This window comes from Dipodomys spectabilis, unplaced genomic scaffold (genome assembly GCF_019054845.1).
Source record: "Dipodomys spectabilis isolate Male_0828 unplaced genomic scaffold, ASM1905484v1 ptg000669l, whole genome shotgun sequence".
Classification (NCBI taxonomy): Eukaryota; Metazoa; Chordata; class Mammalia; order Rodentia; family Heteromyidae; genus Dipodomys; species Dipodomys spectabilis.
The window spans coordinates 3,770,904-3,797,846 of record NW_024871346.1 but is presented as its reverse complement, the minus strand read 5'-3'; the positions used below and the strand labels follow the sequence as shown (position 1 = coordinate 3,797,846).

At 44.9% G+C, this 26,943-nt stretch overlaps 1 protein-coding gene across 3 annotated transcripts; it reads right to left on the bottom strand.

Annotated features, from left to right (window-relative positions):
* Window positions 1-511: 511 nt before the first annotated feature.
* Pla2g7 (phospholipase A2 group VII) lies at window positions 512-25,811 on the bottom strand. 3 transcript variants are annotated; one of them, XM_042672009.1, is made up of 13 exons: window positions 25,694-25,811; window positions 24,365-24,492; window positions 16,462-16,601; window positions 11,777-11,898; window positions 10,726-10,870; window positions 10,051-10,144; window positions 8,006-8,074; window positions 7,256-7,379; window positions 6,135-6,248; window positions 4,880-4,971; window positions 3,612-3,782; window positions 1,271-1,419; window positions 512-881 (listed from the first exon to the last, which is right to left on the bottom strand). In XM_042672009.1, exons 3-13 carry the CDS (start codon window positions 16,568-16,570, stop codon window positions 769-771), a joined length of 1,302 nt encoding a protein of 433 aa, XP_042527943.1. In that variant the 5' UTR covers window positions 16,571-16,601; window positions 24,365-24,492; window positions 25,694-25,811; the 3' UTR covers window positions 512-768. The 3 variants fall into 3 exon arrangements, with proteins under 3 accessions (XP_042527943.1, XP_042527942.1, XP_042527945.1); XM_042672008.1 differs by lacking the exon at window positions 24,365-24,492 and having other exon boundaries at window positions 25,694-25,810; XM_042672011.1 differs by lacking the exon at window positions 24,365-24,492 and having other exon boundaries at window positions 11,777-11,901; window positions 16,468-16,601; window positions 25,694-25,809.
* Between the last annotated feature and the right edge of the window lie 1,132 nt (window positions 25,812-26,943).

Sequence of the window (26,943 nt, the reverse complement as noted above, 5' to 3'; positions counted from 1 at the left end):
GAGGATTGTAGTTCAAAGCCAGCCTGGTGCAATATGGCCATGAGACTCTTATTTCCAGTTAACCTAAAAAAGCTGGATGTGGAAGCATGGCTGAAGTGGTAGAGCATTAGTGTTGAGAAAAACTCAGATGGCACCCGGCCTGGAGTTCAGGCCCCAAGAACCAAGACATATACAATGCAAATGAAATTAAGTGTTACTCTGAATGTTTGCTTAATTTGCTACTGTGTTACACCACCACTGGAATCTCTGGAATGTCCTGTGCTACCTGTAACACCAATGGCTCCTTTGTTGGATGTGTGGCAGAAAGCATTAGAAGTGAAGACGAATTACTTCTTGGCTCAGTTGTCCCTGTCTTAGCCTTCATCCACTTTTCCTTACCAGGGCCAGAAGTCAAAGAGAAACTGCCCAATTCTGGAATATTACATTATTAAAACAATAATGTTCATAATAGCAAAAGATAAGAACATCTAACTGTATGGTATGTTTAAGGAATCTTGCAGCATCCCAACTGTTTACCATTGGCACTGTATCTTTTTAATAAACTCTCCCATTAAAGCCATACAAAAGCAGTTTTAAATTTTGGTACTATATAAAAAAAAGATCATCTTAGTAAAATTACAATTGGGGCTGGTATATTTGTTACAGTTAAAGAAAAAAAAATCTTAGCCTGAGTCCCAATCACTATTCTAATACAGCTTGCCTTTTTAAGATAAAAAATTAACTCTCTTCCCTTCCCTCCTTCCCTGCCCACCCCCCTTAAAATAAATTCTATTTATCCATGGAGGCTTGGGTGGTGGTTGTGTCAAGTGGAAAGCCTGGAATAAGGTTTACATCATCTCCTTCCATCAGCGGGTCCCATTGATCAAAGTCTTTTTCAAGTCCTATAAGATTGCAACAAAACAAAAACATGAAAAAAAAAGAATGAAAATGATTTGACAGCATTAGTTCGGTGCCGCTAGGGGGCACCCTAGAATCACAAATGACACAAACAGGGCAGGGATTGTAAAGGCCGAGTAAACTGTCCCAAGGGCTTTAGCAGAGGAGAACAGAGATTCACCCTGCTGCTGTCATTCCCCACACAAAGTCCAGCCAGGAAGCCTGTTAACCTTAACAATAGATGGCGTCTTGCGATATCTCGCATGCAGTGCAACACTTGCTCAGATTTTTGTGTTCAAATTGTGTTTACAGCCTCGTTCCACTGGAAAGTAAGGCTGAGTGAGGACGAGAGAGAACCAACCAGCTTAGGCCACGGAAGCACCGCCCCTCTTACCTAAATACTTTTGCAAGAATGCTAAGGAGGCTTTGTTGTTGAGGTCCATCACTACATTTGAGTCCAGGTTGCCTTTCAATGTAAGTTTCTGCCCAAGGATTTTACCCGTTGCAAAAGTGAAGTCGGCAAAATTCTGATGTACTGAACCCCTAAAAGAGGAAGGAAGACATAACTCATATTGCTTGATAAGATCTTTCTTGTAGTTAAGATGCAGGAAATCTATCTGCCCAATTGGCCTATGAGCTGAAAGTCAGGGACACAAAACTTGGAACTGACCTCCTTAGAGCCTAGTTTAGGGCTCCTAAAATACCATTCATTGTCTCTAGAGGGGGAAAAATCCTCAATCAATCTTGGTGTCTTCATTTTAGAAGAAAGGATTCCAACTTTGTAGCAGGTGAGACTACTTCCAAACTCAGTAGGGTGTGTGTGTGTGTGTGTGTGTGTGTGTGTGTGTGTGTGTGTGTGTGTGTGTGTGTGTGTGTGTGTGTGTGTGTGTGTGTGTGTGTGTGTGTGTGTGTGTGTGTGTGTGTGTGTGTGTGTGTGTGTGTGTGTGTGTGTGTGTGTGTGGTGCGTGGGGGGGGGCGGGTATGTGTCCTGGATGCAGAGCCGCTGTCACCACTTGACTTCATATTGGGGAAAATGCAAATGTGTGTTGGATGCAGGTAGACACATTTGGGATTTAAGCATTTGGGTTTGACCCTCAGATAAACTGATTTGAAAACAACAAGGAAACACTGGTTGTGAATAGGAGTCAAGAGACATGACACATGACAAGAGCTTACCAAAGAAGGGTAGGTTTCACAGCTACAAAAAGCTACCAGGAGAGCCGGGCATGCCTGTGGCTCATGCCTGTAATCCAGGCAACTCAGGAGACTGAGATTTCAGGATTGCAGTTTGAAGGCAGCCCAGGCAGGAAAAGTCCATGAAACTCATCTCCAATTAACCACCAGAAAAACTCAAAGTGGTAGAGCACTAGCCTGGAGTAAAAAAGCTCAGGGACAGAGCTCAGGCCCTGAGTTCAAGCCCCTTGACTGACCCCCAAAAATAAGCTAACACGAGGTCCTTTCTTGATGCTTGCTCACTTCTCCAGAACTCTCTCTTCCTACAAGATTAGGTCTACTGCCATCCAGCAATCCTTTTCAGATGGGAAAGCCTCCTCCACACTCAGACCTAATCGTGGGCATTTCTTCTGCACAACAGCAGACCTGTCTTATCCAAGTGGACTGGGGGACATCAAAGATAACACAGAACCCAACCCACACGCTGTTCCTCTATCTGTAGACTTTCACGATAACATTTACAAAGCGGGCTCGGGAGGTTAACAACAGCAACCCCTGATAAAATAGAACAGTTTGCGTTTCTGACATGGGGCGTGTGATGTGGCCCTAGCTGGTCTTAAATTCACGATCCTCCTGCCTACCCACGGGTGGCGTTACGGGTGTGCACCACCGCGCACAACAACAAGAAAGAACAATCAGATACTAGGATAGAAGTTACGTGCATGTGATCTCTCTTCTCTCTCTAACCACCCCCTCCTCAAAGAATCTTAATGAAACCCAAGTGCCATCATACTCATCATTCTATTACCACCAGCCTACTGACTGACATGAAGTAGCAGATGGAATGGACACACTGGACAAAGAAATGGGTCATATCCGCAGCAAGGTGGTACAAGAAGATCTCTGGAACTTTCCCAGCTGATACTTCCTGGCAATGGTTAACTGTGAGTAACTCAAACCATGGAATGCTGACAATGCAGACTGAGGAGAAGAGGGGCCTGAGCTGCACGCAGCTTCAGACTCTGTCCTCCGAAATACACTAGAAATACACTCAGGAGAGAGAGGAGTTCACAGCTGTGTTTTGTTGCAAGATGAGAACTTTCCCACTCCTTTTCATATCCAGGATATTAGCATATTTTTATTGCTCAGGGGGGATTGGGAATCTGGAAACTCATGCTGTTCCCCAGTAGGTAAACGCAACAGACCTCAACCTCACTTTCTTCTTTTAAGAATTCCTAGTGTGGCCTACTGCTGTATGATGTTAGACTTTCTCTCCCTCCTATACCACCTCCCCACATGGAGGTAGAATCAGGTGTTTAGATACATGTAGCATCTAGCCAAACGCAAATTTAAGTTACCAGAATATGTGCTCTGTGGGTTAACACCACTCAATGCATTTTTACTTCCAAAGGAGTAAGTCTAAATGCACTTACGAAACTCCAATTATCCATATTGTGCTTACTGAAAGCCTCAACAACCAATTAAACAATTCTGTGATGGCGACAATTGGTATCTGTAAATTGTTCACTAAGTTTCAAGTTCGGGAAGCCTTTGATTCTTACCTGATTGCAATAATCTTTCTTTCTTTGCCAGGCAGGAAGAATGTTTTCATTTTCTTGGTGTCATTGTAAGTTTGGAATCGTTCTGAGTTGATGAAGAAGAGGGGCTGTGTGATTTTGGAATACAGATCATCACTCACTGGAAACATCCATGCGTCAAGTGCGATGCCACATCTGCAGATATTCATTAAATGATATTGTTACTAATAATATTAAATGTATTATTCAAGAAAGCTGTCTAGCTACACAATGACCAAGGCAAGGCCTTCTACCACCTCAATCTTATTATGGACTATCTCACTAGGTTTGGTATTATACTTCAATGTGAGATATTATTATTTTTAGAGGACGTAATAAATACACCATTTCTCCAGCATTTCCAGACCTTTGGACACTCCATACTATACCCATTCTATTCAGAGTAACAATACACCTCGAACCTTAGTATATTTATATCCATAGTTATATCTATAGATTCTTTACCTGAAAATTATCTAGGGGTTGAAAAAAAACATATGAAACATATCATTTGAAATATATAGCTTATTTCCTTTTCTTTTAAGTTTAGCCTATGTTTCCTAACCTTTTGGACAATCTTTCTGATGACAGAAACAGATTTATTTCTTTTTAGAGGATTCAACGTGAAATTTTATAAATGATCCCACTTTTTTCTTTTAACTGTTGATTTGATGTGCTCTTGCCAATCTAAGATGAAGTCATTCAACAAGAAAAAAATGTTTCTGCAAGTTAAAAACTGTGATTTGCTCCTGACTCCTGTCCAAACAACTGTGTAATTTTAGACCCAGCTCTATCTTAAAAATGGAGGGAGGGAAACTAATCAAAACTGTCCTGAAGTCTAGAAAAATATAAGATGGCAATACTATTATAACATAATGTTAGAGATGGTTCATATATAAAATATTTCTAACGGATGTGGTAATACACTAGTAATTCCAGCCCTTTGGAGGCTGAGATAGGAGAATCACAGGCTACTTAATGAGACCCTGTCTCAAAAAATAAATGTCCAAGTAAATATGTGACTATAAATGGTAGAGGCAAACTCATATGGCTGGATTTTTTTAATGGCAGAAGAAATAAATGATGTTGGCCTAGGAAATGTTATGTAGAATACTGGATTGTCTTATATGCCTGCAAAGATTCTTTCTTCATTAAGGATTTGATGTTAAAAATAAATCATTCTTCACAAGTACAACCCTGTCCCACTTCCAGTCATTTTTCACTCCCTTGCCTCCTCTGTCTAATTTCCTTACCTGAATCTGTGGTCTTCACTAAGAGCTTGAATAGCTGTTGCTCCACCAAAAGAATGTCCGACAACTGCGATTTTATCCCTATCAATAGAATCCTAGGCAGAAAAGCATTACAAGAAATTGTAGCTGTCTTACACTGTGTTAGAAGAATAAACAATTTTGTCAACCACATGAATTATGCTTTTCACAGACACGGTGAAGTACCCTGATTTCCTAAAAAAATATACTAAAATTCCTAAAAAAAATTCATGTTCATCACATGAATACTTAACAAGCACAGTCTTTGTGCCAGATATTGTGGTCTGACGTTTAACGAGTGCCCTGTCTGCCGGGAAGGAAAGCGATGCAGACACACAGGGCATCTTATGTAGGATACAGAGGAGTCAAGGATCACACGTGGTAGATAGTTAAACCAGGCCCCAGCTGGATAGTGGGGCCCACGAAGCTTTGTAGGAGGTGATGCCTGATTTGGATCTTGAGGATTAGGCAGGAGTTGGTCAAGTCAAAAGGGATGCCAGACAAAGGCAGTAAGGTGCTGAGGCGTGGAGACCAGGTGTAGTGCCTGGTTTAATTTTATTTTTGTGCAGCACTAGGGTTTGAACTCAGGGCCTTGGGGCACTCTACTGCTTGAGCCATGCCTCCAGCCCTGCCTTTCCCCAACACTCTTGATTGCATCTGGAGTGTGGACCATCAACTCATCTTCAACCCAAAGTCCTGCTCGTGCTCCCTCCCCCTGCAAGCCATCCTCCAGCACGTCTGAGTCCTCACAAGTCCCGTCCACTCTAGCTGAGGCCTTTCTAGCCATTCACAATTCTGTCCAAAGTGTTGGCCAGCTTTTCAAGATCACAAGATTAAGAACCTATAGAAGCTGTTCAAGAAATTAGAATAATTCCCTTGTTAAATGAAGTTGAACCGCGTGAAATGTCCTTTATTAACTCAAAATTGATGGCTGTCAATTTCATTTATAGTTCAATGTAATGCACCTTTACTATTGTATTTTTCACCTACATTTGTGTGTGTGTTACAGCCATTTTTGCATGGTGAACCTTGTAATACAGCAAAAATTCAAATAACAATAGAGAAGCACCGGTCAAAGAAACCTGAGAGGCAAAAACTAGGAGAGCCTGAGGGAAGGGGTGACATTGTCTAAAAGGAAATATACTCATTATCTGACTTACGAAACCATGACCTCTCTGTACATCACCTTTATAATAACAATTAAAAAGAAACAAGAAAAATGACTTAAAAACAAACTCACCTTCAGTTGTTTCACATCGAAGTCTAAACCCAATTCATTCTTCACTGGCTTTCCCTGGTCGATGTCAAGAATCAAGCTGAGAGCCCGGGAGCATTCCTTTGCTCTTTGCTGCACCTAGCGTGATGATTGGAAAAAGCCAAAGCCAAAGGTTTTACAGCATGTTGCTTGCAGGGAAGGACTCTGGTTGGCTTCATCCTGGCAGTGTCTTAGTGAGAAGGGATTTGAATGCCTGCTCCAGCTGTGTGACAGGAGTTGATTGACATAACCCCTTTTGGTTCCCCTCATTTCAAATGAACATAGAGTTTTGTAGATTCACACCAGTGAATCTTCTGTATGAATACCCACCTCCATGAAATGTGGGTAGGCTTAGTAACACAAGATAAAGCAGTCTCGGGGCTGGGGAGGTGGCTCAGTGGTAGAGCGCTTGCCTTGCCTGCTTGAGGCCCTGGGTTCGATTCCTCAGCACCACATAAGCAAAAAGAAAAAAAGCCGGAAGTGGCGCTGTGGCTCAAGTGGTAGAGTGCTAGCCATGAGCTGAAGAGCTGAGGGACAGCGCCCAGGCCCAGAATTCAGGCCCCACGACCGGACCCCCCCCGCCCAAAAAAAGCAGTCTCTCAATTATTCCTATAGTCCCATAATACACAATTATTATCACTATTATTATATTATTATTACTATTTTATAATACATAAAACCATGAGAAGTTGACTGATCCAAGAATACCCCTACTGAAAATGGAGCCTGAATTCCCACACAGGCTGTTGGGTTTTAAGGTCCATTATAATAATAATGCTATTACTGTATATACCACCACGCTTCAGCCTTTTTAATATTGTTTTTGACAGCTAGGGGAGAGGGTGGGCCCTCTTCACTTATTTTCTATTACTTCTGAGCTTCTGAAATGAGAAGTCCTCTTCTACAAGAGAATTCTGTTTGCTGGCATTTCCCAGGATCTTTGTCTTTGCCTCTTTGTTAGCACTACCCATACATTTCATTCAGGGGATTTCAGAGGCACTTTGGACAGATTTTTGGCAATGGAAAGAAAGTGGGAGATCTGAAGTCTATGTCATCATTTTGTGCACTCTTTCAGGACACTTTTATCTCAGGAGCTGAGTATGTACCTGTTTCTTTCGTATAATCTTTCCCTCCTCCCAGGTCAGGGTTTTAAAGTAAAGCCAGGTCTTATTTCCCAACTCTGCAGCATGTTGGTCCTCAAAATAGTAAGTCGCAGATGCAGATCCGTCCCTACGGTGCAAAGAAAGGTAGTTACTTATCTGTGTTCCTTCTTTATCTTGCCTACCTTGCTCAGTGCCATCCAGGACTCAACATTCCTCTGATCTTTGGCCTTCCTTTTCTTCTCCTATTCTGCATTTTTTTCTGATCAAAGAGGAGACCAAGGGATCTATAGGGAAAAGGCCTTAGGAAGTCTCATCTAAAAGCTGATTCACTATCATTAATTCTGGAACGTAATGTCATCCACGTTGAACATTCTCCGGAACCAAATTCCAGCTCTTGTCATCTCCTAGCTGTCTGGCTGTGTGTATGGGGAAATGACTTCATCTTCCCCTCATTTCCCGCCTCTTTCAACCAAAACCCAACAATAACCATCTCACAGGACTGTTGATAAAGAAATACTACGGGAGCCAGTTGGTGAATGCATCGCCCCGGCAAATTCCACCCATGGCATGCCGGGAATACTCTGAAAATGTGGGCTTTTTTTTTTCCCCCTAAAACCTGGGATTTGATCGCTTTTCTTTTTTTTTCAGCATGTAAAATCCGCCAGCAGCTTTTCTGCCTGTGATGATGCTGAGAAGCACCGCTGTGGGCATTTGCCTTCGTGCAATAGCTGGCTGGCTGCCCAGGGGGCTAACCTGTGCTCCACAGCAGCCACGAGGAACCCGTGAGACGCCAGGTCAGTGCCAATGGCCGCGTAAATCGTCCTGAAAAACGAAGAGAGCAAAGAAAGCGTGAATGACCGTCTCCAAGCGTAATTAGCAATCTGCATCCACTAAGAAATATGCAAACATGCAGTCCATACTGTGTTCTTGTGTCCTGGGGACAGCCCCAAGTGGGGTGGATCTCAAAAGGGATGACTATTTGACAACGTTTCTAAGTGTTATTATCCTCAGCATTTTGGGGAAGAATACCACTGGCATCTAGTGGATAGAGGGGTGCTGCCAATCATCCTGAGAGTTCTTTTCAGCAAGCAGTTACCTGGTCGAAAATGACCACTGTGGTCACGTGATGACAAGTATAGCCATTGAGAGGCTAGACTTTATAATATCTTTTCTCCATCACTTACTATCTATACGATTTGGGGGTAATTACTGAATTCTTGTCTTCTCTTATAAAATGGGGCCAGGAGTAAAGCCTTACCTATACAATGGTTGTAAGATTTTGACAAGACAATGTACATAGGAAGGCAGCATAGAGGAAAGTAAGCAATTAGGAGAAGAAGAGCTCGATCTGATTCCTGAGTTTGAACCCTGGCTCTAGCACTTATTAGCAGGGGTTCTTACATAAGGCAAGGTCTCTCTCTCTCTGTCTTTTTTTATCTATAAAAAGGCAATGCTCACAGGAAAGGATCAAAGGAATTGATAGCTCTTTAGCATTTATAACCCCCTTAGAAACAGGGTGGTACTGAAATGTTTGCATTGTGTGGAATGGTTAAAAGTCACGTGCCCAACAATTGAATCTGTGTTCTCATTCATGTCTTCACTCTCTACACCTTTTTTTTTTAACATTATGGATTCAATAGGAAATATTTAGAAAGAACATGAAGGAGGTACCTAGGAACCACAGCTTCTACTGCTAAATACATAGGGCCTTTCCAGGAGAGAGAAATGGTTTGTGAAGTTTCCACCCTCGGTGGAAAGCCAGAGAATAACTAATTGTTCCCAGCTTTGAGGGCCATACGTTCTCATAACTATTTAAGTCGGCTGTGGTAGCCCCAAAGTAATCATAGGCAACGATATAGCTTCCAATATAAAAATCTTTATTTACAGAAATAGGCCTGAGGCTGGAATCGACGCTCAGATTCTAATTGACGAATACAAATCCAAAATCTGAGCAGACTACAATTAAAGAGGAGAATTCTTTATTAAAAGTGCTGCCCAACTTCCTCCCAACAGAAAGTTTACGTTTCATTTCCTGAAAGGTTTTTAAAAATCCTTGAAGACGAGGAAGGAGAGAGAAGCAGTTGAAAAGACAGAAGGAGAAAATGGAGCAGATGTGATTTTATGAAAGTGTGCATCTCAGATATCAGGCCATGGGGAATGCATCTTACCAAAGGTCTTGCCCAAATCCCGCCTCTGCAGATCCATTCCCATGCCCCGGTGGAAGCTAAGTGGTGACTTGACATGGCTTAGTTATTGCCACAAACGCATTCCTGTTGGATGTGAATTCTTGGACAAGCGACTCTGGGTCAAGCGTTCCTTCTGTTGGCCTGGCCCAGCGTTTTTAGGAAGTGCGCGGTGTCATTAAAGACCCTTAAACTACCTGATCCTTCTCCCTGCCCCATCTCTTTTCCAGACTGCATTACGGTATGGAGTCTCTCTCCATTTTTTCCCTTTTCCTTTCAAGGAGTGGTTTTCAAAAGGAGTGCATTTTGTCTGTTTCTCAGAAGACCTAAGCTGCACAGGGCATGCTTTGAAGAGTGTACGTAATTACAGTGGTAGAAGGAAAAGCAACACGTAACATCTGCTCTCATCTACTGTGACACTCATCTTTATGAACAAGAAAGGGGGAACAAGACAGAGTATGGACACATCAGTAGACCACAGTCCATTCTTGAGGAACCTGAGGACAGAGGCCCAACACAACATTCTGGAAACTTCGAGTCGTGTTATGGAAAAACAAAATGTACTCAAGTCATTGATTGCTAGAGGCTAGAACTATTCATCATCTCAGATATTACCTGAATGCCCCCAGGCCATGAGAAAACACAATGAGTGGATATTTTTTGCCAGTTCTTAGAGGAGCATTCCACTTGGCAGAAATTTTTGTTGAACCTAGACAACAACAATGGAATGTGAGTTAGTAACTTCTGATCCCATCTGGCCTACACAAGGGTCAGGTTAAACAAATAAGGAGTCTGTATTACTGCAATTTAGGCCTGTTAAACAATGAATACCCGTCAGATTGCTAGTGAAAGAGGCTTAGCCTTTGGGGATCAGTGATAGAGTGTGATCTCTTCATTTATGGGTAAGACATTAACTTTGGCTGCGTTTTGGAACTGAGGAGTTAGGATGGCTTCTAGTGAGTTTTTCTCTCTTGGTGTCTCACCCAGAGCTCTGCTTACCACATGATTGCTTCCTCCATAGAACACAGAAAGGAGGAGCAGAGAAACAGTCCTAAAAAATGTTAGAGCCAGTCTCACACTATCATCTACTCCTGTCAAATCAGAATAGGCAGAACAAGGACCCTTGACTCTCTCAAAGTAGCCTGAGCCTTTGACAAATACAGCCCTTTACATCTTAGAGGTGGAGATGGGCGCACACCCACTTTGGCCTTAACTTTCTGCAATTCTCATTGTTTCCAGGGTTTTCTTAGACACTAGTTCCTGTGACAGAAGAGAACAATGACTTCTTACCATAGATGTACCACAGCATTGTACCCACGAAGTCCTTTGTTCCAAGAAATTTAGCAAGACCCCCAAAATATTGTTTATTTGGAATCCAAATGGTGTCAGAGTGGCCGTGAACTTCAGATGGATAATATAAGCGCAAGAAGGTACTCTGTTGAGGAAAGAACTTAATGTACTTTTAGTCCACTTGTTTCTTACATGCCAATAGCTTTCCTGTTTTATTGGTGTGAGCCCCCAAATCTGTCAATTCACGAAAAGATCTAGAAGAAAATATTTCAAGTCCCTGTGGTGATCAAATGAGTATAGTCATGAAAGAAAAGACAAAGAGAATCGCAATATGCTTTTGAAAATGATTAGCATTGTATATTTATTGCTGTATAAAGGGGTTTCATTGAGCTATGTATATAGGCACCTACAATGTACAAACGGTCAAATTTGCCCTGTTGGTATTACTCTTTTTCGACTCACCTACCTTCCGCTTAGTGGCTTATTATGCTATTTTCATACATATATATCAGTAAAATATATATCTTATATATACATATATAATATTCTTTGATCCTTTTCACTTTCTTTTCTTTCTATTTTTTTTGTCGGTTATGGGGCTTGAACTCTGGGCCTGGACGCTGCCCCTCACTCTTCACCTCAAGGCAAGTGCTCTACCACTGAGCCACAGTGCCACTTCCCCTATTCACTTTCAATACCCATTCCTTTTGCCTTCCTCCTGGATGCCTTTCCCAAATCCCCCCTTTTAGAATCATACATGATTACTATTATTATTAATATTTCTGGGTTCTACTTTTTGAGAGATATGGGCAGCCTTGTTTCAGCCATTAAGGAAGGAGAGAAAACAGTTCATAAGCAAATGAATCAGTTGACAATAAAGAACTGGGGAGTGAGTCAGTCAGCGCAAGTCCTCACGTAGAGCTCTACAAATGGAGAGTCATTCTCAGATGGGGAGGGGGGCGGGGGGAGAGGGTTGGGGAAAGCAAGCTTTCTCACCTGCTGGTGTTTCCCAATAACTCATAAAGAGGACTCATAGTAACCCAAGCATTACCTCATTGGTGTAACCAACCATCAAGTCCGTACAACCAACGGGATAAGGTCCATGTCCTTTGGGAATTTTAGCATGTCCAAAACTTGCAGCCATCATCAGAGCTTGTATTTTATAGAGCCACACTGAAAAACAAGTCAGGGTTATCTCAGGTAAACATACAGAGGCTCCTCCCCACCATTATACCTCAGGCTTTATCATTCAAGGACTTCCAAGGGATCCAAGTCAATGCCAGACTCTTCCATGTCTTAACCATCTACCTAAGGGTCTCTTTCTTTTCTTTTTTTCTTTTGGTTGGTCATGTGGCTTGAACTCAGGGCCTGGGCACTGTCCGTGAGCTTTTTCACTCAAGGCTGGTGCTCTACCACTTTGAGCCACAGCGCCACTTCCGGTTTTCTGGTGGTTCACTGGAGACATGAGTCTCACTGAACTTTCCTGCCTGGACTGGCTTTGAACCATGGTCCTCAGATCTTGCCCTCTCCTTTTACTCCCATTTAGAATATGTCAAAGGTGACTTTCTAAATCTGGTTTTGTGTTTTGTTTTTTCCTGAACATGAATTTTATCAGGCAGACCTGTGCTGACAGCTTCTCTGTGGGCATCTTCCCCTGTGGACCTTCCCATAGCAATGTCCAAAATGAAGCTAGATAGCCATCTTCATCTCTGTCCTCTAGCCACACCGCCTGCAATTCCAGAATTTCCTGTCTTGTACGTCCTGCCAAAAAGCTGGTAATCATATCCATCTCCTTCTTGGCTCACCGAGTCCCTCCATTCAACCAACTGCTAATTCCTAGCATTCGTTTTGAACTAGAATTCTCTCCCCAGTACACTTCTGATCCTCTAGCATAAGGCTCTCTGTTTCTTGAATAAGCAATTAAAATCTTTTCTCATCATTCCATTCAAATTGTATTTGACCCTTTCAAACACCTAGTTAGGGCCCAATAAGTGTTTGTAGAAATGAGCTGAACCAAATCGAAATGCCACCGGTCTTGATCTTTTTCGTAAACCGTCCTGTGCAGCCTTTCATCCAACCATTCCTGAAACTTTTCCTCTCTCTAGTGCCCACACCCTCCCATTTACCTGTAGAGCTCCTTCTGTCTTTCTAAAGCAGAAATCTAAGTTTTACGTTAAGATGTTAGGTCCAAAGATCATTTTCTTCAGAATCTCAGCATAGGCAGCCTGTCTACACATTCTCTCTATTGGACCTTTAGCAGTGGATTACTCTGCTGGACACACTCCTGTGTTTTTCAATAACAATTTTGCCTTTGCTCGTCAGACCCCAAGAACTATGCTAGGCATGGCACCTGGGTTGCTATGGGACATTGCTCAGGAAAGTTCTGAGTATGGGAACAAGCCTATTTACATCCTCCACTCTCTGACTCAGCTGGGAAGCACATGCCAGTAACGCAGGCTTTCAATAGGTAGGGCCTCTCTCCTCAGCACTGGTGCGCATCATGAGCACAACTGAGGCTTGAAAAGGAAGGCTTCTAGAGACCTTATCTAATTCTATTGAATCAGAAAAGGTTCAGATGAACCTTTAAGACACGCCATTCTGAAGTACCATGAAGAAACATCACTCTGAAATTCCAGCTCACTCGGTCTGCCACATGGGTCACCAATCTGGGTTTAATGATAGGAGACCATTCCAAAAAAAAGGGCGTAGGGTGAGCTGAACGGCCCCTGGGTCTTAGACGCAGGGTGACCCTCTGACAGATGGCAGGTCAGATGACTGCTCTGGTTCTGGCTGTCACTGACCATCCTCGTAAAGTGGAAATGAAGCATCTGACCAGCCTCCAAAATGAGTGGAAGGACAAAACGGTAGTGTACCTCAAGTAGCTAGCACAGAACACGGCCTGGACCAGGCAGGCCACTGGTATTATTTGTCCCCTTCCCCAGGGCTAATTAACTCTAAGTAGCCAAATTTCATGCTGAACTCCTTAGAGGAGTTTTAGCAGATCTAAGCTGGAACACCTTAGTTTCTCTTAGAGCAGATTCAAAATTCAGAGCATTTCCTCTGAGCCTTTCTTTTGTTTTTAAACTTCACCAGTAGGTAAACATTTCAGAATCTATTTAGACTTACAAGAGGCTCCATTCAAAACTGTCTATGGAGCCAGGCTTTGTTGCTGTAATGGGGAAAGGTCAAGTCACTGCCCAGATACAGTAGGAGAGATTGCCTCTCCTCTGAAGAACCATCAGTGAGATTTTATGTCACCACCTACAGGAAATCATGATGAGGCTAAACATGAGTGGTTTGGGGAGATACAGACAGCTCTCACAACTCAACAAAAGAATCCTAAACCCCCATGGCTACCCTGGGGACACTCGTTCTAGAACTGATTCCAGAACTATCCCACACAAGCGGATCTCTTCCCACGTGAGAGGTGAGTTCTACTGAGACCATGGGGCCTCTCCAATAATGTAGGGGTGCCCGGCTCTTCAAAGCCTGGGGGTCTCCCCACCCAAGACTCAGAGCCACAAAAGGACAGAAAATACATCTTGAAATGTTCATCCTGTAGCAATCTCAACAAGCAGAGGGTGACGTAATCAAACCACAGACTAAATCATCCATCATGAGCAGTGCTACCTATTTTCAGTCCATTGAAAAGATGGTGGGAAAGATAATATCCTCTCAACTAGACTCCAGGCTCCTTAACTGCAAGCTCCTCATCAACCAGGCATCCTAATGCCTTAACTTACTGCTAAACATCGAGAGATCTGACTCCATTTCCTGAGCAAGTGCACACATAAGATACAGCTCTCCTCCTACTGATGAATCGTTTCCCCAATCATGAAGCAGAGCAAAAATTAATCTCTGTAACCCTGAGTTACGCAATCCCTTTTGTAAATTTTAAGGTAAGGAGTCACCTACTGAGCCTGAACAACCAGATCCAGGGCGACTACCTCTACCCAGGTGTGCGGCTGTGTGGGTGCAGGTAGTATGAAACCACTCACGGTCCACCCACACATCTCGCTGTAGAAGAGGAGATAGGGAAGTTCGTGCATCACGGGCCTCTGCGCTATGGGATGGGCAGGAGCTCACAGCACTCTGGAAAACAGTCTTCCCAGTAAAGGTCCTTCTTGGTGACCCCAAGAATGTTCTTCTCTTCTAGAACATTCTAGAACTTCTAGAACATTCCTGTCACCCCAGAAGATCCCTGTTCCCATGAGCATTCTCCCCCTTGCCCAGCCCATAGCCCCTGATGACCTCAAGTCCATCATCTCTGGAGTTCCGGCCTTAGATGTTCATGTCTAGAGATGGCTTTCCAACTCCAGCCACTACCCCTGCGCTCATCTATGCTTTCCTCTCCTTTCCTTAGCTCACGGTTAGAGAGGAAGTCCTGTAGACTTGTAAGCCCCACAGCTCCCCACTCTTTTTGTTTGTTTGTTTGTTTGTTAGTCCTGGGGCTGGAACTCTGGGCCTGGGCGCTGTCCCTCAGCTCTTCAGCTCAAAGCGAGCGCTCTACCACTTGAGCCATAGTACTACTTCAGGTTTTCTGGTGGTTCATTGGAGGTAAGAGTTTCACGAACTTTCCTACCCGGGCTGTCTTTGATCCTCAGATCTCAGCCTCCTGAGTAGCTAGGATGACAGGCGTGAGCCACCAGTGCCCTGCAGCTCCCCGCTCCTAAGTAGGAAAGATCGTTTCTCTTTGGAGCCAAGACCCCAGATTATCATTTCACCACCATGTACTACTAGCCAGGACTGTGCCTATTGGTCAAGATCCTATTGGTCGGGACACCTACTTCTCTCCCTTCATGGAGAAGGTCAGAGACTGTCTTGGGCTGAACACCAGAGCCTTTGTGTTACTGAGCCTGGGTCAGAGTGGGCTAGGGCAGAGAGGGGCAGGGAGGGGGCACCGAGGCCTTGCCAGGTCAGATGCCAGTGGTTCTTACAACACCTCATTCTGATCCATCCTGTAGCTAGTCATGACAAGAACACAGACAATTCAGTTTCATGTGTAAACAAGGAAGAACAAGGTCCTCTCCCCTACCCAGGAGATGGAGAATATCCACTCATATTTCTTTCTGAAGACTGACCCAAAAGGACCTCATGTTTGCTAGGCGGGTGCTCTACCATTTGAGCCACACCTCCAACCCCCTTTTCCCACTGGTTATTTTCTTTCTTTTTTTTTTTGTTGGTCGTGGGGCTTGAACTCTGGGCCTGAGCACTGTCCCTCAGCTCTTTAGCTCAAGGCAAGTGCTCTACCACTTGAGCTACAGTGCCACTTCCAGTTTTCTGGTGGTTTATTGGAGATAAGAGTCTCACGGACTTTCCTGACTGGGCTGGCTTTGAACCAAGATCCTCAGATCTCAGCCTCCTGAGTAGCTAGGATTACAGGCATGAGCCACCGGCGCCCGGCTTCCACTGGTTATTTTCAAAGTAGAGTCTTGCTTTATGCCCAAGCTGTCCTAAACTTGGATTCTCCTACTTGTGTATCACTGGGGATGATTGGCAGATGCCACAGTGCCCAGCTACTGTATTTACCCCTTAGATAGGAGACTAGGCATGTATCATTACATCTAGCCCGAGGTTGAGATGCCATCTCATTAGCTTCTGAGCCACCAAGCTGGCTTCTGTGGGCATCTCTTTGTAAGACTTTCTTAAGAGTTCCAGCCATACAACATCTCTGTGGTCATTTGGAACCTGGCAAGGAGTCAGTTGTTGGAGGCTCTGAACAGATCCACCTCTTACCTGATGGCTTGAAACTGGCAACAGGATTTAGGTCTTGCCAGGAAAAAGGATGAGCCAGTGAGAGGCAACAGCAGAGGTAGAATAGCATTTGCAATTTGGGTGGCGCCATCTTGGATGCTGAGTACAGATTTCGGCTTTACCTTCAAAACAGATCGTCAAAAGTTTAAAAAAAAAAAAAAAAGAAAGAAAGAAAGAAAAAACAAACCATAAGAGGGCTTAATGGGCTGACCAATCAGCAAAGCCCAGCGACAGCTGGTGGGAAAATGGAACGTGCATTTTCTGCTGTGGGTTTTAGATAGGTACTAGAGTGGTGAAATCCTTTCCACTACTGGATGGTAGAGCAACCGAATGATCCTTTCAGACAGTTATATTAAGTTTTTGGTCACTGGTGCCTTCACTGCATAACAGTCTGGTTTGGTTATATAAAAAGAGCATCAAAAAATAATGATGTATGACAATCATACGCTACCATCTTCAAAATATCCATAGAGACATCTAACACAGGGTAGCCAATAGGTTCTGTCTCATTTTCCCATCATAATTATACAATGATTATATCGCTATGGCTGTAGTTATTTTTAGTGTTGATGATATTGTAATTTTTTCTGGGGATTCTTAAAATCATTTATACGGTCAACTTCCAAAATGCAGATGGCAGGTCTTGTTGGTTGTGCTCGGGTGTCACCGTGGGCCTGACATGCACTTGTGAGTGTAAGGGCTTTTGACTCTGTTTCCTTGTGCACAGGCCCACCTGGTCCCTGTCTCAGGTCAGGACAGATGTGTTCTACCAGTAGGCAGCCCTCATCCCACTTTCTCCAAAGCCAGCCAGGGAATCTTCTCTGTGCCTGGCTGCTCAAATGGCACCAAAAGACAAGACGTTACCCACCTTGGCAAAAAGCAGAGGCTCACCTGCTTGGGCCCAGTCTGACTGTAGGTCCCCCTCCTACCCCCCCTGCCGTACATCTAGCAGGCCCCCTACCTTCTCACACTGGTGGCTGCGTGGGCAGGTTTGCTGTTCTCTGCCCTTTTTATGATCATTGCTGAGCAAAGGTCTGGCATATAGCAAGTGCTAGTAAGTATTTCTTGAATGAGGAGAAAGAGGTTCTGTCTTCTTTATAGTCTGGGTTGCCAGAAACACATTTCCAGAGGGTGTCAAAACAAGCTGTGACCTGGTAATACTCCCTACTAGGCTGGGGTAAATGGCTGAGGCTTTAGCATGTACTCACTTCTAAACAGTACTAAATAGTTATCTTTTACTTTCCCCAACATCTCCTAGACACCAATCTCCTTGGAGCCGCTACAAGTTTTTCTCGAGAGGGAAAGAATCTCATGTCATTGGGAAAAGATGGTTGAAAGAAAGGAATGTTTTCATGTCCTGGAAATCAGACCCCAGGGCCATAATTCACCTTGACTATTGCCCCTTCTTCTGACTGCCAGGTTCAGCAGGAGCAGGGGAGGATGGTCTCCATCACCCAGCCCTGCAGGGGAGAGGAGAGAGAGTCTACTCATGAGGAACATGGCTTGTGATTTGACCTCTATGTTTGGGAGAGCTAGGACACGCTCCACCCTGACCGCCATCCTTTCTTAGGCCCCAGTGAACAGCAAAGGTAGGAAGAGAGGTAGTTCTGCTCTGAAACATGACTCCCTGAGCGGGGGAGAGGGCGGGCAGTGAAGCCAGGCCCTGCTCAGGGCATCTCACAGTGAAGCGAGCAGTTGTGGTCAAGAACTCTCTCTCAGACTAAACTGCTGGGATTTGTTTTTAAATAGGGTGAATTATTGGTGGGTTTTTTTGGCCAGCTTTACACTTTTCAAAACTTCTATCAGATTGTCTTAGATCAGAAAGAAGACCGACCGCATGACGCATGTCTCTGGAATGCCAGCGAACTCCCACTGAAATATCATAGAGATCTGAGGGAAGATTTGGATGGTTTCCTAGGGTCTCAACTTGTCCACTGTGGTTTTATTTTCCCTCACGAGTAGGAACTCTTTGTGTAAAGCAAAGAAGTAGGGCGCCTTCAACTCAGATCTCTGGAATCCAAACACATGGCTAGTTAAGAAACAAAGAGAAGGTGGTATGAGATGAAATAGTCACTTATTAAGTAGTTACGGTGTGCCAATCACTGTTATAGTTTATCTCATCTCCCATACCAAGAAGTATTGATATGAATTAGAGCCAGGATCAACGAACTCAGCCTTTTGAAACATATATTTTTAAACAGCAAAGTACAGTCTTGTTTTTATTTTAAATATGTAATTTGCAAGCACAGGAAAAAGCATAAGTGACTATAATCCCAGAATGTTTACAGAGTTTATGTTTAAGGTACTATATTATGGGGGGGTCTGTTCGTGGGGCCTGAACTCTGGGCCTGGGCGCTGTCCCTCAGCTCTTCAGCTCAAGGCTAGTGCTCTACCCCTTGAGCCACAACACCACTTCTGGCTTTTTTCTTTTTGCTTATGTGGTACTGAGGAATGGAACCCAGGGCCTCAGGAATGCAAGGCAAGTGCTCTACCACTGAGCCAACTTCCCAGCCCCTGGGTGGTTCATTTTTAACATTTACTTGGTATGTCTTTCTCTCTCTCAGTTGTAACAAAAAATATGTGTCTAGATTCACCAAGTATCTCTTGTTGAATATTGTACTCAGTTGAAAACTCATCAGGCCACATATAGGGCAAACAGGTATAGGCAAAAGTATAAATCAAATTTGGGAGATAGAACAAAATTGTACACCAGGTGATAAAAGGTGATGTCAAGCAGTTGGTGCACATTACTGTTTAACATTTAAACTGTTTTCTTATCCAATCTCTTTCCTGAGTTCCCATACCATTTGTCTTCTTAAGCATCCCTGATCAATACATTCTTTTGGTTTTGGATCCATTTCTCCACCATTCTTTCCTGGATGAGCAGTTGCCCACCCCCAGGAAAGTATCACATATTTCAATCAAATATAACCAAACATCCCCCCCCCCACCTCATTATGGAAACAGAGCGTCTTGCTTTTCTGAACAACCGACTACTTTTACACTGCCACATGTCCTTGGCTTCCTGAGACAAGGTTCTCTTCGACCTTCAGCTGTCATTGAGATGCAGGGGAGGGTACCAAACGTTTAGCAACCCAGTGCAGGGGAACAATTCACACACATCTTTAACTCCTACTCGCACCCTGATCTGTTAGGGTACTAGTGGGAGGGGAGGGGGAACGGAGAGGGTGAAGAAGGACAATTTTGGTCAAAACTACTTTATGAGCCCGTGTGAAAATTGGACAAGGATGCTTGATAAGATTGATTTGGGAAGGGGAGAGGAAGAAAGGGGTGGGGAGAGGGAGGGCGGATCTGATCCAGGTACATCAAATGCATACAGAGCCATATCAAAGTGAACCTCCTTTGGCCAACTAATTGATGCTGATAGATAATGAGGTTAAAAAAAATCTTTCATTCTTATAGTTCTCTTCCCACACATACATGGCTTTTTCTTGAGCAAGTGCTATGCCTTAACTAGAACTGTATTTATGTTTCAGAAGCAGACTCTCAGAAGTCTGGTAGAGACGTGGCACACTCACTTAGAACAAGAAAGTACAAAAAGAAAATGCAAAAGGAGTTTTTTTTTTTCTTTCACTGCTGAAGATAGAGTCCTCACCCATGCCACTGAGCTACATCCCAGCCCCTCAGGTGCCGATTTACAAGCCTTTGTGATCATATTGCATGGAAAGCCGTGTTGAGAAACACCACCATGGCCCATGCAAAACCACAGCTCAGAGATACCTCTACGTGTTCACAAGGCTAAGGTTCAGAAACTGTGGACTATGAAAAGGCTGGAGCAGCTACACCCTTGTTTAATGAGGAAGAGATATTTATTTCCTCTCAAAATAGACTGCAGGGAGGAAGATACCTAGACAGTAAAAGGAAGAATGCTTTGGAAATAGGGTCATTCATCAAACCCATCTCACCAGTCAGAAGAAGGCTCAGACACCGCTATGGGATCCTGCCAGGAACGCTGAAGAAAGGGCAGGTTGCATGGCAGCTTGGACTAGGAGGTGCCCTTTTTGTCTAAGAAATGTGATTCACTTGAAAGCATCAGCAGCAACGGAAAGAAAAATCCTACTCTATGTTTGCTAATACTGAAATGAGAGAAAAGGTCATGTCTACTCTACGAACATTCTTTCATCCCTTCACGTAAAGATCAGATGCACCTTGCATCACCTTCAATTCGTAAGGCCCAGTGACATCTGCAGAGTCACTTGGGTGACATCTGTCATACTCTTGTGTAATTATTTCACAACCTCAGGGGGAAAAAAGGGTCATCAAAAGAAAAAGCAGCAGCAGTTTCCCCTTATGGAAATGCCTTAATAACAGTCATTTACAAGTACTTATAAGCTATAAGGAAAGTGTGTCTTTTCAGTGTTTTTATTACCTTTAAGCAGTTGTACAAAGGAGGTGCCATATAACAAAGAGGTTTATGGATAGATGCATCTTTGTGCCACCCTCCAACATTCTCACCCCCTTTACTTTTCTTACTTTGGTGGTATAGACAATGAAATCTGGACTGCATTCTTCCTCCTTTCTGCCATTCTTCACCTACCTCTCTCCCCTTCACTCCATGCCATCTCTTGTGTGTATCCCTTTCCTGGTGCTTATTGTTGGGTTTTGAGCTAGTCTTTCTTAAAAAAAATTATACTATTTGAGCTTTCCATAGAATCTATTTACGTCAATTGCTTCACTTGTGACTACTGGCATACCACCCAAAGTGTTGGCTTAAGTGATTTTTTTTTAGCTCCTGTTTTGAAAGGGAAACTTATCTGAGTCCAGTATGTGACTGTGGAGGGTAAAGATTATCTAGAAAGTTCTCAGCAGTGTGCTGCCATGTTGGAGGTTCTCAAGTTCGCTTCACCCTGGTTCCATCTTCTAGCTTCCAGCCTCCTGCCTAGACAGGCCAACTCAATACAGCCTCAGCTGTGCCCAACCAGTGAGCCCAGGCCTTCGAGTGTTTAGACATGTTTAGGTTAACATTCAATGCAAAAGACCTAGGTAGTGTATAACTCTAGAGTTGAATTTTAAGGGATTCTCTAATGTGTTTACTATCTTTTTATCTGAAGTAATAAAACAATCTGTGATCTGGAGAGTGCGTGAATGAAAGAAAGAAAGGAAGGAAGGAAGGAAGGAAGGAAGGAAGAAAAGAAAGGGAAGGAAGAAGGGAAGGGAGGGAGGGAGGGAGGGAAGGGGACAGGGAAGGAGACAGGGAGGGAGGGAAGGAGGAAGGAGGGAAGGAAGGAAGAAGGAAGGAAAGGAGGGAGGGAGGGAGGAAGGAAGGGAGGGAAGGAGAGAGGGAGGAAGGGGAGAGGGAAGGGGAGAGGGAGAGAGGGAGGGAGGAAGGAAGGAAGGAAGGAAGGAAGGAAGGAAGGAAGGAAGGAAGGTAGGAAGGAAGGAAGGGTGAACTCTCAGACCTTACCAGTTCACTTGTTGAATGTCTCATGGACAAACCAAGATGAATAGTGAGTTACAAAGGAAAGATCCTGTTTGTGTGCCCGTTAACAGTAGTTGATTCTGTGCCAGGCACCATTATGAGCATTTTATAATACACAAATGATGTATTCCCATTGATACACAGATGGGAAAACAGAGACTGAGAAAGCAAACCGCATGACCCAGATCACAGGGATAGGAAGAAGCTAAATAAGGATGTGAACCTAGACTGTCCTGTCTTGGCACTAGGGATATTCTGAGCTGAGAAGCCCCAGTCATGAGACCACCCTATGCATGGTAAGATTCCGCACTGCACCCCAGCCTCCACACACTAGAAGGCAGTAGCACTACCCCCCACCCCAAGTGAAGGAACAATGAGAAATTGACAAACAATACTTGTCAAATACCCCTCTGGGGGAAGAAAGGTCACTTTTAGCCGAATGCCTATACATGGATCAGTTCTGTTATAAAAGCCCACGAACAAAGAAATCCTAAAAGAAGTCAGAATAATGGATTAGCTTCAGCCCAAAGACATCCTCGACAATGTAACCCAAAATGCAGCATCTTAGAAACCGAGGGGCAAGCCTATTGCTTCAGGCTATAACCATTAGGCCATATCTTATTTAACTTGGGGGCTTTAAGGGCTGAATCAATGAAAGGTCACACAGAAAGAAGAACCCAGCGAGCACCAGAAGCAGGAGGGTTCTACACAACAAGGCACACGGATGAAGGATGAGGAAAACTCTCATGGTGTGTGGCAGACGGAGTTCTGAACCAAAAGCCCCAAGCACTGCCTATGTTGGCCCAGATTGAAAATTCCACATGTAGGAACATTTCCACACTTACCAGGCTCTAGAGAAGCAAACTACATATCTGGGTCCTACAAGCAGAGAGGTACCATAGTAGGGACCCGAGCAATGGAAGATGTAGAAATGGAAAAGTCTTAACCAGTCCTAGCCTGAGGCTAAAAACCAAGTCGACCAGTATTCTAGATAACGTTTTGGTCCGTGTGTTGTTTATCGTAGTAGTAAGGATTAAAAGCCAGCAACTTGTGTTTGCTAAGTAAGCACTCTCTCACTGGAGCCACATCCCCCAGCTGGTTTTCACAATTCTGCCTAAACCCACCTGAGACAGACCATAATCCTCCTGTGAGTAGCCAGGATCGCAAACACCTCTCACCATGCCTGGCCCCCATCTGGGCCATTTAAAGGAGTCACACTGGCTTCTGCAGTATAGAATACGGACTGGTGGGCTTGTGACAGACAGGATCATCCAAAAGTGAGGGAAAGAGCCCCCCTCCAATGGTTTGTTCCCATGTAGGAATGAGATCTCGGCACGAGGGAAACTGTTATGTTTTACTTTTTTTTAAGCTGGAAAAGTACACTTCTCTGTAATAACCATTGAATGTTAAGGAGTATCAACCAAATCAATAGTCAAAAACATTCCGTGAACCAAACAAAATCAACCGATTGCCCCAAGCTCCATAACTTGTCCCTTACAGATGTCCCAACCTGTCCCAGAGGCCTTCCCACGAAAGCACAGTATGACAAAACAGAAGTGGTGGTATGCTTTTCAGGGATTTGAATCACCAGACTGGCCACCTGGAGCTCAAATTCTGGCCTAGCGGTCCATACATAGCTAGAAGCATCTAGCAAGGGAACAGAACCCAGAAGCTGTTAAGTCATAAAGAAGGGACATTTCTTTACACACAACGTAAATAAGGAAGGGCCTAATTTCTTCTAAACGAACCCACCCTGTCCTTGTAAAAATGTCAAAATCAGCAGGCTCATCAGGGATGGCTCATGCCTGTCATCCTAGCTATTCAGGAGGCTGAGATCCGAGGGTTGTGGTTCGAAGCCATCTAGGGCAGGAAAGACTGAGACTCTTATCTCCACTGAACTACAAAAAAAAGCCAGAAGTGGAGCTATGGCTCAAGTGGTAGAGTGCCAGCCTTGAGGACAAAAGCTCAGGGACAGCGCCCAGGCCCAGAGTTCTAGAACCAAGACAAGCAAAAAAAAAAAAAAAAAAAAAGTCAAAATAAATGAGGAAAGAGAAGTGGGTTTCGTCACATGGCGCTCCAGTCATGAGAAGGTCACCCCTACTCTAGTTGGTAAACAACCTCAAACACTTCCCTGATTTTTTGTGTGTTTTTTTTTTTTTGTGCTGGTTGTGGGACTTGAACTCTGGGCCTGGGCACCATCCCTCAGCTCTTCAGCTCAAGGTGAGCACTCTACCACTTGAGCCACAGTACCACTTCTGGTTTTCTGGTGTTTTTTTTTTTCTTGGAGATAAGAGTCTCATAGACTTTCCTGGCCAGGCTGGCTTTGAACCTCTATCCTCAGATCTCAGCCTCCTGAGTAGCTAGGATGACAGGTGTGAGCCACGGGCGCCCGGCTTCCCTGATTCTTAAAAGCTTAGCAGTCGACAGAAGTGGTTCCAGTCTTACCTGAGGGAGAACACCTCATTTGGGGAGACTGTCCTGTTCAACGCCACAGGCACAGCCTGCCCTGGAAATCAGTGCCCTGTGGCCAGGGCTGTCATCAGCCTGCGGGTCTCAGACTGCTGCACAGCCAACTACTCAAGAAAAAAGAAAGTCGCACATTTCCCCAGTTCCAGTTTCAAGCAGTCTAGTTTTGCATTTTACTCGAGTCTCTTTAACTTCCTTCACTAAGCCAGCTAGGATTCTGCCTGTGATGCCGCTGCATTCTGATGGCACACGTGTTAGGGTCACTCTTGGAAGGTTTCCATGGCTCTGAACAGAGCAAAATGTCTTGGGTTGCTGGACCAGCCCCTGATGTCTCCAAAGGCTTTCCTCAACCGTGAAAGGGGTGACGAACCACATTAGTGGCTCTCTCACCGCGACTGGTTGGCTTACTGAGGATTCTGAGCTTCACGCTCCGTGCCTCTGTGGGCAGGGAGCTTTGTGTGTGTGGGAGACCTGGGGACACTTCCACAGAGAGCATCTGATGTTCAGCAGCAGCAGCCTCTGTGCCCCGAGGTCAGGGGAAGGCAAGCCTCAGTTTCCCTGTGCCAGGTGCCCAAACAGGCATGCTGGATGATGGATGCTAACTTAGGTGAGCTGTCTTGCCTCTTTCTGCAGGGTCTGGGTAAGGAAATGGACTAAATGCCCCCATCCCGGAGTTCAGGGCCAGTCTCAGCCTCTGGGATTGTAAAGGCTTCAGGGGACTTACTATCCAGTCTCCCAGCTCAGAATGCTCATCTGGGTCAAAGGTAATTTGCAACCCAACTAATGTGGTGACCTGTCCCTCCCAAGGTGACAGGATCTTGTGCATGGGCGGGACACGCCTCTCTTTCCTTCCTGACACTAAGAAAACCAGCCAAAAGGAAAAAGCCCGGTGCTTCAAAACCAATCCCACCACCAAACTCTTCTATTAGAACTTCCAGGAGGTGGTGAAGTGGACAATCCTCTGTTTGCTGGGTTTGCTCAGCTTTTGTTTGCATCCTCCCCCCACCCCGCCCCCCCACTATTCCAAGTCCCCTGTTTGGCTCAAGAGAGAATAACTAGAATGGTATTTAGCCATTAAAAGTAATAAATATAATAATAATGATGATGATGATTCTGTTGCAGGAGTAGCTTTCACGGGCTTTCTCCAAGGGAGGCGTGCATGGGAACAGCTTCAGTTCCCTTTAGGTCAGAGCCTCACCACCCGCCCTGGTTCGGCTGGGGGAAGTGCTCCATCTGTCACCGAGAAGGCCCCTGGTTGTCGCCCCCCCCCCCCCCCCCCCCCGCCTCGCCCTCACCCGGCCCGCTCACCTGAGCTCGGAGTCTTCCCAGGAGCATGGAGTGCACGCAGCGAGCTGTCACCAGCTGTCACCCAGCCAGGGCTCTCTGCAAAGAGCAGGGCAGTGGCTCGGGGCTGAGCACCTGCCTCCAGGCCCCGCGTCCCCACCCCCTGCGAGGAGGGGCTGGGAGGAGTCTGCCTGGCGCTGCTGCTGCTGCTGCTGCTGCTGCTGCTCCTCCCCTCGAGGACCCTGTCACTGGCCACAGACGCACCCACCACCCCCAATGTCCTGCTCTGACCCCGCCCAACAGACCTGCATCCATCCCCCCCCCCCCGCCCCCTCGCTGCTTGACTCCTGACCTTTGGAGTCACAAAACGTGCTTAGCTAGGAAGATGGAAGAATCTGGAAAAAGGAATAGGCTGGACTCCATCGTCCACAGGCCACGACTGTTTACTGCCAGCGAGAGGCACAGAACTTCCCCGTGGGTTTGGAGGTTGTGCCAGGGACTGGATTTTGGGGTGGGCTTAATAGGCCTTCACAAGGAAGCAGAAAATTAAAAAGGGGGGGCGGGGAGCTATGGTCTCCTGGGGGCCCAGGGCAGTGTCCCTGCGGACAGGCATATGGTGGATAGACATGTGCTGGGCAGACATGTGGTCAGGCCTGTTCCTGTGATCCTGGTGTCTTGCCTGGCCTAGGGGAGTAAGGCAGGAGTCAATCCCTCCGTGCTCAATTGCTAGGAGCGCAGTTCCAATCTGACAGGGCCTGGCCACCTCTGCATTTTGGTCCATTGTGCATTGACCTTGAACACTGATTCGGAGTTGGAGGATTGCCCACAAGGCAGAAAGGCTCATTTGATATTTGATATCCAAGCTGAGACATGGGGCCTCGACCATGTGGGGGAAGGAGACACAAGAATGGAGGGAGGAAGGGTCATTGTGTCCAATGTACATTGTGTAAAAATCGAGCTACTGAACGTGAGGATAGGAATGGAATGGGGAGAGATGGGGGAGAAAGGCAGGGGCTGATATCATCAAGATTCACTGTGCTCATAACTTGCCTTTGGGAGCTGAAACTCCTTTGTACAGCTAGTTGATAAAAAGTAAATAAACCTATTTGGTATATAATACTAATAACTTTAGAACAATGACTTGTTTCAACCTAGCAATGGACAAAACTTTAAATAAGCCCAGTGCAGTGACTCACACCTGCCATCCTAGCTACTCAGGAGGCTTAAATAAGAGGCTTACAGTCCAGGATAGTCTGGGCAACAATGTGACCTTC